Source organism: Nannospalax galili, unplaced genomic scaffold (assembly GCF_000622305.1).
Source record: "Nannospalax galili isolate Female #2095 unplaced genomic scaffold, S.galili_v1.0 scaffold204, whole genome shotgun sequence".
NCBI classification, from domain to species: Eukaryota; Metazoa; Chordata; class Mammalia; order Rodentia; family Spalacidae; genus Nannospalax; species Nannospalax galili.
Genome location: NW_008350959.1, coordinates 94,760 through 108,388, shown reverse-complemented (window position 1 = coordinate 108,388; position 13,629 = coordinate 94,760). Strand labels below are relative to the sequence as shown.

At 41.9% G+C, this 13,629-nt stretch overlaps 1 protein-coding gene across 4 annotated transcripts in view; it reads right to left on the bottom strand.

The window, feature by feature from the left end:
• The window catches only part of Nfu1 (NFU1 iron-sulfur cluster scaffold), a 37,621-nt gene extending 25,591 nt beyond the window's left edge, over positions 1 to 12,030 (bottom strand). For 2 of the 4 annotated variants that reach the window (XM_008848055.3, XM_008848056.3), the window contains exons 1-2: positions 11,914 to 12,030; positions 6,724 to 6,824 (exon numbers count right to left, since the gene is read on the bottom strand). In XM_008848055.3, the coding sequence (XP_008846277.1) occupies positions 6,724 to 6,824; positions 11,914 to 11,978 (166 nt within the window). In that variant the 5' untranslated portion in view covers positions 11,979 to 12,030. The remainder of the gene's footprint in view (positions 1 to 6,723; positions 6,825 to 11,913) is intronic. The other 2 variants (XM_017801941.2, XM_029553529.1) reach the window with 2 other exon arrangements.
• Positions 12,031 to 13,629: the final 1,599 nt, after the last annotated feature.

Genomic DNA, 13,629 nt, shown 5'->3' with positions numbered 1-13,629 from the left:
CATAGCAATTCTAATATCTGACAAAATAGACTTTAAACTAAAACTAATCAGAAGAGACAAAGAGGGCCACTTCATTTTGATCAAAGGAGCAATGAATCAAGAAGATATTACAATCATGAACATATAGTCACCAAACTCTGGTGCACCCAACTTCATAAAAACAATACTACAGGACTTTAAGACCCAGTTTATAGCTCTAAGTGCCGATACCAATGCGAGCGATAAACAATGCCTAGCTAGTTTTGAAAACTAGAGGGAACCATATTACTCCTACAACCTACTGACAAATTATACATAGCAGATCAAGAAATATATATCTAGGTAAGGTTTATCTGAGAACAATTAGTCTTTGCCCAAGATTTATCTACACAACACACAGTAATTAAAAGTACCAGACTGGTGGAACTAACCTTCTTGGATGTTTAACAGACATACTTTGAGGCCTACAGCAATTTGGTCAGAAGGACATAAAGGACAGTTTTTCCTTCCTTGCCCTCCTAGATCGACTAGTTCCAGGGGACTATGAGCATGTCTCAAAAATGTCCTGTAATTGTGGTGGGTCACCTGTCCTCTTGATCAAGAAGGCCGAGGAGGCCCCACCAGATGGACTTGAACCAGTGTCCAGTCTATAAAGAGGAGGGTCAACACAGAGGAATCATTTCCTCTATGCTTCCAAGCAAAGCCAACCATGGTTGAGCAGGACCTTTGACTTATGTTCACATAGGCAGAACTGGGGGGCTCCTCCCAAGCCCATGTGACCCCTGAGGAACAGATCCTCAAATGACCTTAAGAGTAAAAATAAATCGGTTTATCTGGGCCAACTGTATGGCCTTAAACGCCAAAAAGGAAAGTATAAGCAAAGATTAAAGGGGCCAATATAATTTTTAAGAGTCCATATGCATAGCTAAAGGCTACATAACAAGCAACAATGCCAGAGAGGAAATACCTTCTTTTGCATTGTTGGCCAGGGTAGACAAAGGGACTCCCAGATAGTAACCCAACATAGAACTCAGAAAATGAATAGCAGACCCCAATCTTATCTAGAGGAGTATTGACAACTGATTACTGCTAGAAGAGGAACAGCTGCAGCAGACCCCAATCTTATCTAAAGGAATATTGACAACTGATTGCTGCTAGATGAGGAATAGCTGACCTTCCTAAAACAAAGACCTCTAGATAGGCTGACTAGATTCACCAGATGGACAAGTAGTGGGGAATGGCTGGGGGTACCAAGAATACAGCAGATAGTAGCAGGGATATCAGAGTATAAGGGCTTTAGTGGGGGGAGGGAAGCTATGGGAGGGTGCCATCTGGGAAGTGGGCGTAAAGTTGACTAAGATGGTTTGAGGAGGAAGCATGAAAATTTACATCATGTTAATTAGTAGAGGTGGTAAACATTACCATTGAAATCTACCCGATGACTTTATAGACATACACAGGCACCAAGGATCCAAGTGCAACGGATTATGACTAGTAATAGATGCATACAGATTAGAGATGCATGCACCAACATCTCAATGTTAGTAGCAAAAACGATGTGTATAACTGTATTAATTCAACTGTGAACCTAAAAGTTTACAGCCACCTTTGAAAGAGATGTACTCGTGCCCTGGAGTGTGTTACTGCATATGTTAAAGCTGTAATGAAATGCTTCTTCTAATCAGGTAGTTATTAAAATTTTTTTAAAAATTGAAAAGCTAAAAAAATAATAAAAATAAAATATTTTTTACAAAAAGAAATTAAGACAAAGTTAAGTGCTTAAAATGTATTTATGCCATTAACAATCTTATAAAGAAGGTACTATTGAGGGTGAATATGAGCAAAGCACAGTAACATATATATATATGAAAACGCAAAAAAAAAAGAAAATACAATAACGAAACTCAGAATTTTGCATGCTAATTTAATTAATTAAAGCCGAGCGTGGTACTGCACGCCTTTAATCCTAGCACTGGGGAGGCAGAGACAGGCGGATCCTCTGTGAGTTTGAGGCCAGCCTGGTCTACAGAGTGAGTTCCAGGCAGCTGGAGCTACAAGGAGACCCTGTCTCAAAAAGACAAAAAAAAAAAAAAATTTTAATTAAAAAGAAAATAAGCTGGTCACAGTGATGCATACCTATAATCCCAGTACTTGCAATTAGAGACAGGAGGATCAGAAGTTCAAGATCATCTACAGCTATGTAAGATCCAGCCTCAACAAACAACTCTGGCATGGTAGCTCATACCTGCAAACTCAAGGGTGGGTAGAAGAGTGCCTGCCCTCTATCCAAGGCAGGAGGCCTTGGGTTAGATCCCCAGCACCAAAACCAGGCATGGTAGCACACACACCTGTAATCCCAGCACTTCTGAAGTACAGACAAAAGGATCAGAAATTCAGAGTTATCCTGGGAAGTTTTTTAATAGAAATGTTTATTTGTTCTTTGAGAATTTCATGTATTTTGATTGCATTCATCACTACCCCCTCAAACTCATCATGGCATACTTGAGGCAAGACTGGATGACTTGACTCAAAAAACAAAATAAAATTAAGTAATTAGGTAAAATAAAAAGGAAAGTACTATTGAGCTGAGCATGGTGACAATTCCTATAATTTAGGATGCTAAGGCAAGAAAACCTTGATATCAAGGCCAGCCTGGGACCCAAAGTGAGGCCATCTCAAAAAACAAAGTGGAGGGAGGGGGAAGAAGGGAAAGAGGGGAGAAAGAAAGCACTATTACTGAGACTTTACAGATGAAGAAAATGTGTCATGAAATAATCTGCCCCTCTATACCCCTGCCCCCCATACAGCTAGAAAACAGTATCTTTAATTTCATAGCTTGCTATTATAACAACTTACAGGACAAAAGAATAGCTTTGGGTTTTAATAGTTTTAGACTATCGAACAGATTGTTTCAAAATAAACCCAAATTTAAAAAAAAAAAATTCTCTGAGCTGGGGAGATGGCTTACTCAGTAAAGTGCTTGCCTTGCAAACACAAGGATCTGAATTCTCATCCCCAGTTCTGATCCCCAGAACCCACATAAAAAGATGGACACAGTGGCACATGCTTGAAATCCCAGAGATGGTAAAATAGGCAGAGGGGCTGCAAAGACAGTTTAGTGTTTAAGAGCAGGTACTGCTCTTGCTGAGGACCTGGGCTGGGTTCCCAGCAGCTTATAACCACCTCTAATTCTAGTTCTAGAGGATTCAATGCCCTCTGGCTTCTCTGGGCACCTGCACACATGTGGTGCACATTAACTCAAGCAGGCACATATATATAAATTAAAAATAAATACATTTTTTTAAAAGATAGGAGACAGAGATAGGTGAATCCCTGGAAGCTTGGGGGTAGGAAGGAGATAGCTAGCCTTGCCTACATGTGAAGTTTCAGAGCAATGAGAGACACTATACCAAAGAAGCCACCTGACTGCTGACATCAGAGGTTGTCCTCTGATCACTCCCCACCCACCCTCACACTAATTCTTTTGGCTCGCAAGATGGCTCAGCAAATAAAGACAACTTGTCATCAAATCTGACAACCTGATTTTGATCCCTGGGCCAACATGGTGGAAGGAGATAGCTGACTTCCACAAACTGTCCTCTAATCTCCACATTTACACTATGCATGTATGCCCACCATACACATGCATGTATGCAAACGCATCCACAAAATAACAAAAAGAAAACAATTTTTAAAAACCTGCATCTTGGCTGGGCGTGGTGGTATACGCCTTTAATCTCAGCTCTCAGAAGGCAGAGGCAGGTGGATCTCTGTGAGTTTGAGGCCAGCCTGGTCTCCATAGTGAATCCAGGACAGCTGGGGCTACAGGGAGACCCTGTCTCAAAAATACCAAAAAAAAAAAAAAAAAGAAAGAAAATCTGCATCTTAAAGCAGTATAAATAGTAGGTAACAGTTACTAAAATTTATTGAGTACATATGATATGTACTCAATATGTTCTCAGTGCTAAGTACCTTATATATATAATGGTACCTTATAGATAAGTACCATTTAATCCATACATCATCCCACACAAGTACTGTGTTTATGCTATCCCCACCCCTACCCCACAGTGGGAATTAAACAGAAGGCTTTGTACATGCTAAGCTAGGGCTATACAAACAACAAGCTATGTCCCCAACTCTATTTTATAAATGAAGAAACAAGCTCAAGGTCCCCAAGTCAGCTGTGATAGGGTTCAAATTCAGGACTGGTGACCAGGTAAATCCTAAAAAGATAAAAATTTTAAATGATTGAGCTTCAGTGCTCAAGTACTTCATTAAGTTATTTATACCTCCAATCAAGACATTCCTCTGAAAAGTCTGTTTTACAAGGGAACAGTTTTTCAAAGAAAACTTTAAAGAAAGCCACTTCTTTCTGTTCTCAACCAGTCATTTCAGGCACTCTACCCAAATCTTGAAATATGACTTTATTGTACTCAAACCACTTGAGAAAAACCACACCTGCAGAAAGAAAGGTTTTAGAAATACTCAATGGTGAAACATAAATGTAAAAAATTTTATTTTAAAGCCCTGAAAAAGCTGATGTGCTGGTCTAGTGTCTGTAATCCCAGCACTCAGGAAGCTGAGGAAGAAGGCATCATGAGTTCGTGCCAGCCTCAGCAACATAGCAAATTCCAGGCCAGCCTTGGAAACTAAGCAAGTTCCTATCAACAAAACAAAACACTCCATATAATCTATATATGTTGCTGAGTAAAAATTAAGAAAATATGATTCCACCACATAACTTTTCTCTTTTGACATGTTATTTCAAAGACAAATTTGAAAAGATAGTCATCAAAATCACTCTAATTATATCCTAATTTTGGTTTAACTAGGTATTTTAAAAAATGGCTCCTAGTTCTAACATTCAGACATCACCTCTGAAAGTGTTCTGAGTTGTAACAGAATAGAGATTGATATGAATTGCTTTTTCCCTTTTAGAAGTGACACTATACGGTACGAAGTAAGCAAGCACCAGCTCCCTCACAACACAGGTGGGTACGGAAAGTCACTGTCAGTGACTGAAATCAGGGGGTTTCCAGCTCAAAAAGTCTAGAAGTCGCAAACTGCAAGCCCACAAAATTTAAGTCCAATTAAAGTGATCTGACTGCTCAGTTTCTCAGTATTTACAGCAAAGTCATTTTGTGATTCAAGGACACATGCAGATCTCAGGATTTCCCAGTCTACAGAAGAGGTCTAGTTGTGCCCTGAGCCACAGTCAGTCATACACTAGAATGTGGCTGAAGGAGGGTACACAGGCAATATGGAAAGAGTTAAATCCAGGAGGACCATATTATGGTGTATACAGAGACACAGACACACACACACAGACACACACAGACACAGACACACACACAGACACACACACACACACAAACACATGCGCGCGCATGCGCTTACCACTCTCCAACCTTCCCAAACTACACTGCGGTGCTCACATTTCAAATTACAATCAAAGTCAGATGCTAGAAAGTTTAGAGAAAGTCAGAAATTTACTGTTGCACAGGCAGGCATTCCTATGAAAATAGAGAAGACAACAGCCTAAAATAGACAAAATTCTTTTGAAACACAAATTCACTCATAACTTTTTTTTTTTTTTCTTTTTTTTGAGACAGGGTCTCTCCCTGTAGCCCCAGCTGGACTGGAACTCACTACATAGACCAGGCTTGCCACAAAGTCATTGAGATCCATCTGCCCATCTTAAACACATTTCTTGAAACATGGATTTCTCAGTAAATGATTTCTAAAGCAAAAATACTGTAAAAGGAAATTATAAGCCAGGCATGGTGGTACACACCTTTAATCCTAGCACTTGGGAGGCAGTGGCAGGTAGATGTCTATGAGTTTGAGGCCAGCCTAGTCTACATAGCAAGTTCTAGGTCAGCTGGGCTATGGGGAGACCCTGTCTCAAAAAGACCAAAAACAGAAAAAGAAATGTGTTCACGAGACTTTAGGATTTCACAGGTCTACTGATAATGTTCTCTAGTTAAAGCATGATGTTATGACAGTGAAAAACAAAAACAGAAATCCACTGTATCCATTTTATAAACTTTTGACTAGAAAATTGACAAATTTGGGGGTTGGCAAGATGGCTTAGCAAGTCAAGTCACTTACCACTAAGACTGAAGACTTGAGTTTGATGTCTAGGACCCACATGGTGGAAGCAAAGAACTGATCCAAGCAAGTTGTCCTGACTTCCATATGTATAACATGGCACGCACATGCATGCATGCATGCACACAACACAAATAAATGTATAAAAAAAATTTTTTTTTTTTTGTCTTTTTGAAGCAGGGTCTCCCTGTAGCCCCAGCTGTGCTGGAACTCACTATGTAGACCAGGCCAGCCTTGAACTCACAGAGATCCACCTGCATCTGCCTCCCAAGTGCTGGGACCACAGGCGTGCACCACCATGCCCAGCTATAAAAATTTTTAAAAAGAGGGGCTGGAGAGAAGGCTCAGTGGGCAAGAACACTGGCTGCTCTTGTAGAGGAGCCGGGTTTGAATCCATCCCAGCACACACATGGTGGCTAACAGGCATCTTTAACTCCAGTTCCAGGGGAATTTGATACCTCCTTTTGACCTCCGAGGGCATTACACAACACAGGTGTGCTTATATACATGTAGGCAAAACACTCATATACATAAAATAAAAATAATAAAAGAAAAATTTTAAAAAATTTTAAAAGAAAATTAAAAATTCTTTCTGAAACATAATTTGCTCTAAAAGAGGTGAAATTTTACCTGTGTTACACAAAGCTGAATGCTGTGGGAAAAGTGGTCTTCGTACAAATTGGTGCAAAGGTTGCTTCTTAATGGTATACAGATTTGTCACAGGACAGCACCTACATTTAAAAACAAACAATGAGTGGCATTTGAAGGCATCTAATCTATGTGTTCTTTTTTTTTTCAGTCTTTTTGAGACAGTGTCTCCCTGTAGCCCCAGCTGGCTGGCACTTGCTTTGTAGACCAAGCTGGCCTTGACCTTGCAGAGATCTGCCTGCCTCTGCCTCCTGAGTGCTGAGATTAAAGGCTTGCACCACCTTGCCTGGCTCTTTTTTTCAAACAGGGTCTCACTCTGTAGCCCAGTCTGGCATTATGAACTTGCACTGATGCTCCTGCCTCTGCCTCCTTAGTGCTGGAATCACAGCCCTGAACCATACATTAGCAAATCTAATCTTTTTATTTATTTTTAATTTTTATTTTTTTTATGTGTATGAGTGTATTGCCTGCATGTAGGTAAGTGCACCTGTGTCGTGCAATGCCCACGGAAGACAGAAGAGGCCATCAGATCCCCTGAAACTGGAGTTACAGTTGTTAGCTGCCATGTGGGTGCTGGGATTCGAACCCGGGTCTTTTGCAAGAACCAGTGTTCTTAAGCACTGAGCCATCTCTCCAGCCCCAAGATCTAATCTTTTAAAGTCAGTTTCTACTTCTCTTATATTAAAAAAACAAAACATAGGTAAAATTTGAACATAAGCTGCAATAAAAATAAGTACACAGTTAACTTTTCATTTTAGTCTGCACCATTATTTCACCGAAACCCACATTGGAAGTACCCAGTTAACATTCCAGCACCAGAAACAGAAAAGGATGAATGCAATGATTTTAAATCTGTAGCTCCAGACCTTTGCTATATATGATGGCTTTTCTTTTTCTTTTTGGGTATTTTGTTGTTTGTTTGTTTTTTTTGGTCTTTTTGAGACAGGGTCTCCTTGTAGCTCCAGCTGTCCTAGAACTCACTATGTAGGCCAGGCTGGCCTCGAACTCACAAAGATCCGCCTGCCCCTGCCTCCCAAGTGCTGGGATTAAAGGTGTGCACCACCATGCCCAGCTTATTTTTCTTTTTAAAAGGTTTAAAAACTACAGACTGGAGGAATGGCTCCTCTTGCAGAGGACCTGGGTTTGAATCCCAGCACCCACATGGCAGATAACAATCATCTGTAACTCCAGTTCCAGGGAAATCCGATGCTCTCCTCTGACCTTTGTAGGCACTGCACAATGGGAGCACTTATATACTTGCAGGCAATACACTCATACACAAAAAATAAAAATAATAAATAAAAATTTTTAAAAAGGTTTAAAAATGAGCCAGGCATGGTGGCTCATGCCTTTAGTCCTAGCACTTGGAAGGCAGAGGCAGGAGAATCTCTGGGAGTTTGAGGCCACCCTGGTCTACATAGCGAGTTCCAGGCCAGCTGGGGCTACAGGGAGACCTTGTCTCAAAACAATCAAGCCCCCATGCCCAAAATAAATATTATGACTCACTTAAAAAAAAATGTTTAAAAACTAGGTAACAGAATCACATGACTGAAAATAGCTAAGGAAAAACATGTATACAGTGAAAGCCCCACTCCCGCTTCTGTCTCATGCCATGATGCCATCTGGAAATAACTATGCTGTCTTAAAAGTCCAGGCTGAAGATGTAGCTCAGCAGTACAGTACTTGCCTGACATTTGCAAAGGCACTGGTTTGAGTCCTAGCTCTGGGAAGAAAAAAAGTATAGAATGGGCATGTCTAAGTAGAAGGTCTAAGATGCTCCAAGATCTGAATGTTCTAAGCCTGGACCTATTGCTCACCTGAGCTCATGGCAGGGACCTGACAAACTGAGACTAACACACATAGTTTCCCTCCATTATGGATAGGGCGCACACAAAAAATGGATTTTGTGTTTAGACTTATCTCCCCCAGGTATATACATACGTCCCCAAATCTAAATTTGGAAACTCTTGTGGTCAAAAATATTTAGAATAAAATATACTCAACTTTTATTTCAATGTCAAAGTCTAAAGTCTAACCAAACACTGCTAAAGCAGACAACTATCTATACATGTGACTGGAAACATTGATCCAGTGTTGTGCTTTTCTTCACTCTGACACAGAAGCATTAATTGGATGGTTTTCATAGCTTTGAGAGAGTGAAAACAAAGGAAGAAAGCAAAAACAACTAACAGAAAATAAAAGGACATTTAGTCGTGGAAAGTTTTAGACTTCTGACATTAATTACTTTTAAATCCAGTTTATTTAAAATTTACTCAGAAGCCCTCATCTACCTTGCATCTGATTTTCTTCTGGACCTTTCTTTCTCCTTAACCATAGTGCTGAAAATCTACATTAAAATATCTTAATAAACTGCAACTCTGGTTTTAAAAAAATGTATGGCTAAGCGCTACAATTGTCATTTCATGAGAGCTAGTGAAGAATTTTAAGCACAGAAGTCACACATGATCACTTTTTCCTAAAAAAGAAAAAAAAAATCTTTCTGTGGGGCTGGAGAGATGGCTCAGTGGAAAAGAATAAGTACTGCTCTTGCAGAGGACCTACAACAGTCTGTAACAGTCTGTAACTCCAGCTCCAGGGGACTCCTACACCCTCTTCTGGCTTCCATAGACACTGTACTCAGATGCATATATCAACACACTGACACACATAATTAAAAATAAAATTTTAAAAATACCTTTCTGGTTATTTTTCACCTAAGATAAGCATGAAGCAACCAACAGGAGCTTCACCATATTGTTTTTTCTCTTACAAAACCAGAATTCTGTTGTCACAAAGAAAAAAAGTATCAATCAAGCAAATGAAATAATAATACACATTACTTAAAATTTTTCCTATTTTCAATAATTTTAAATGTCATTTAAAAGTAAAAGATTAATGTACTAGGGAACTGTAGGTCTGTGAGATCAGCTTCTTTAGATGCTATAAAGAGGAGACACTGAGGAGAACAACAAAATAAGCATTAGCGATACCATGGAACAAACTTAAGTGGGGTGCCAAGTAGTCTGTGAAGCCCTGACTGCCACTTCCCATGCTAAATCCAGACACTTGATCAAAGCCAGATCCGTCACTATAGCTTTGAAACAAGGCCATGTAGCCCAGGTTGGTCCTGAACCTGCATGTGTGCCACTATGCCCAGGTAGATCTGTCATTTTAAACTGCTTTAACTCTATGGCAGCACTCATGACTTTACTATTTATTTACCATTATTCACTAACATGACCTTTACTTGCTGACATGAAACATAAAGGAAGAGATGCAAATGCTGGCATTCCTCACTTTTAAGTTGAGGTTAATTATATTCATGGCTACCTCTTAAAACGACACATAATAATGTTGTTGTAGGTGCTGTTGAAACTCACTGAGAAGCTGGCTCTAAAGTGTCATGTCACCCACCCCGTCAGACTCAAGCAAGTTTATCTTAAAAAGTGCCTTCAACTTACCTGTAGGCAATACATGAATACACATAAAATAAAAAATAAATAAAAATTTTAAAAAATGGGGCTGGAGAGATGGCTCAGTGGTTAAGAACACTGGTTGTTCTTGAAGAAGACCCAGATTCAAATCCCAGCACCCACATGGCAGCTAACAACTGTCCGTGACTCCAGTCCCAGGGAATCAACAGCCTCTTCTGACCTCCAAGGTTATTGTAAGACATGGGTGCACTTACCTATATGCAGGCAATACACGAATGCACATAAAATAAAAAATAGGGGGCTAGAGACATGGCTCAGCAATTAAGAACACTGGTTGTTCTTGCAGAAGACCTTGTGTTCGAATCCCAGCACCCACATGGCAGCTAACAACTGTCTGTAACTCCAGTCCCAGGGGATCCAGCATCCTCTTCTGTAAATTAAAAAATAATAGTAAAATAAAATAAAAAATAAATAAATTTTTTTTTAAAGTGACTTCAAAAATCCATGTCCGGAAATGAGCCAAAAGGGAGAATAATAAAACAGCCTAAGAGTGAAAATAACATGCCCTTGCTAACGGGGAGTAAATCGTTAGAGTACAAATGTTGTGTCCTCAAATACAGTTAAGCAAATCATTCCCAGGCACCTTCCCAAAGTCAAAGACTCAGCTCCTTCCTGTTTGGCCGTAATATAAAAATGCCTGCCACTGACAAGAAGCCTCACCCAGGAGAAGAGCACTGCCTGGGATCCTCTTTATCAGTCAGAGGACTGGGATGACTGTTTTGGTTCCCCCAGGCTTTCCGGGTCAGTTTCTGCTGGATGATATGTCTGATCTGCCGCTCTGCTGCTAGTTGTGTATTTAATAAACTTACCCATTTGGATCCGAAAGCCGGCTATTATAGATCAATCATTCTCCTTAAAGAACATCCCACAATTCAGGGAAATACCAGACCACAGTAAGTGCTGGACAAATGCCAGCTGCTGTACTTAGTATGTAGTGACCAGTAACCACCCTCTAAATGAATGCAGCGAATCCTCCAGAATTTAGAAACACACTGGCAGACCAGTACTGCTGTTCCTTCAATCCAGGGAAAAAGCAGCACAGTGGATAAATCAGAAGGGCATTCTGACAGATCTGTTTAAAGTCTAAAATGAAGAACCCCGAGCAGTTATTTAAGGGGGGCATCAAAACCAAGGGAGAAGGGGACAGTCAACAAATTCTTACGTAAACCTGCTATTTTTTTCTGAGATGCATTTTGAATTTTTGTTCTTCTTTTAAGTGTCATGTAACCCAAGCTATCCCAATGCTAGGATGAGGGGTGTGGACCACCATGTCCAGCTCAGGAAATGCATCTGAAACTTCAGGAGCACCAACAACACTGACACCTCTGCTAGGTCCTTTCCTCTAGGAGTCACACGAGGGTCTGACAGGTGTCTGAGGGAGGCAGGACGCGGGCCGGCTCAAGAAGAGGCAGGGGCTGGGCGGTGGGCTCCCTCCGAGCCCCTTCCCTCGGAGCCCTGACCTTGGACGTGCCTCCGGGAAAGGAGAGGAAACGAGTCCCTGAACATTCTTCCCTTCCGAGCACCTTCCGAGAGGAGCTTGGAAGAGGCCCGGACGCGCGTGGTGGGGCCGGCCACAGGCTCTGGAGCCCAAACAAGGCCCAGTTAACATGTCAGCCCCCTCCCGTGAGAGGACGGTGATGCGGCGAGCCCCTGTCGGAGCTCAGGCATCCACACCTACCGCCTGCCCAGCCTGGCTGCTCGGGCCGCAGCTCCCCAGCCCTGCCAGGCCGCCGTAGCCGCCATGATCTCTGTGCCAATGCGCAGGCGCGCATCCGCGTCCCTGGAGCCGCCAGGCTGTGCGCAGGCGCAGACTGCGGGACGAGGGTGGACATTGGAAGAGCGCTCCCTAGAGACTGTAAGCGGTACTGCGGGTGAGCGCGGCCAGCTAGCGCTTGCGGTTCGAAATCTGGGCAGCGCACAGCACTCGCCCTGGGTTGGGGCGGCCGCACCCCACACAGGTACTTTGATGAGTGATTGCCTTACTCCACTGCTGGCCCTCCAGGTCTGAAACAGGAACTGCCTCTGATCTCTTCCTGCCTGTCACAATTTCTCACATGCTCCTTTTTTGTTTTCTTAGCCCAGGCTGGCTTCGAACTCATTATGTTGTGGAGCTTTTGATGCAGTTTGGGGGACTGTTCCTCCGCGGGAATTTGATATTATTCTCATGGTTAGACTAGGGTAATGGGTTTTGGGAGACAGTCCACAGAGGTGAAGTGTGGTACATCACTACCTGTTTCACCCTGGTCCTTTTCCATTCACACCTATTTGGAAGCACACAACCCAATAAAGGTGTGTGGAATTAGGGAGTGGAATCTGCATAAATTAGTTGGAATTCTGTGTAAGATTTGTCTTGGTAATTTTTATATCAATGTAAGTACATAGATATTTTTGCTTACTGTTATAAAGAGTCACATGTACTTAAGTGTTCAAATTGTTCCAGTCTTGGGCTGGAGGGATAGCGCAGCGGTTAAAGGCTAAGGCTCACAAATTGTTCCAGTTTTAATCATGGAAGGTCTTCCAAGGCGGCTCTTATGTCCCTGTGACTTGTTGCTATTCTCTGTCACTAGTAGAAGGTACTTCTGGTGGTTTTCTGACTCCTACCCCAAGCCCTAGAATCCACACTTCTTAAGAGACCTGGCTTCTTTCCCTTGAGAATGGTGTCTAGAAACGAAGACCTGGGAGCTGGGAAGATAGCTCAGCTGGTAAACTGCTTGCCATACAAGAAGTAGGACCTGAGTTTGGATCTCCATCATCCATGTAAAAAGCAAGGCACAGTGACTCAGTTGTATTCCCAGTGCTGGGGGAGGGGGGGTATCAAAAGGAGAGGGTAAAGAAGGGAAGATTACTGAGGTTTAGTGGCCAGTGTTTTGCTGAATTGGTTAGCTCTAGGTTCAATGGGAGTCCCTGTCTCAAAAATTAATAAATAGGGCCTGGAGAGGTGGCTCAGCGGTTAAGAACACTGGTGCTTCTTGCAGAAGACCTGGGTTCAAATCCCAGTACCCACATGGCAGCTAACAACTGTCTGTAACTCCAGTTCCAGGGGGATCCGACAGCCTCTTCTGTCCTCCCCCGACACTGCATGACATGGGGGCACTTACCTACATGCAGGCAATACATGCACACACATAAAATAAAAATAAATAAGGTGGGGAATAATTGAGGAAGATACCTGATATCAACCTCTTGCCTCCACACATTTGCACAACACCCATGAAAATGTACACACACACACACACACACACACACACACACACACACACACTAAAATAAAAAACCAAGACCTGGTTTCCTGGAGTGCTCCCTGTTCACATTCTTTCCATTCTTGCTCCTTCTCCATAGCTTTCTCTTTCCAGCTACACCTACCTAGCTGCTCTGCTGCCCCCCTAATTAGGAC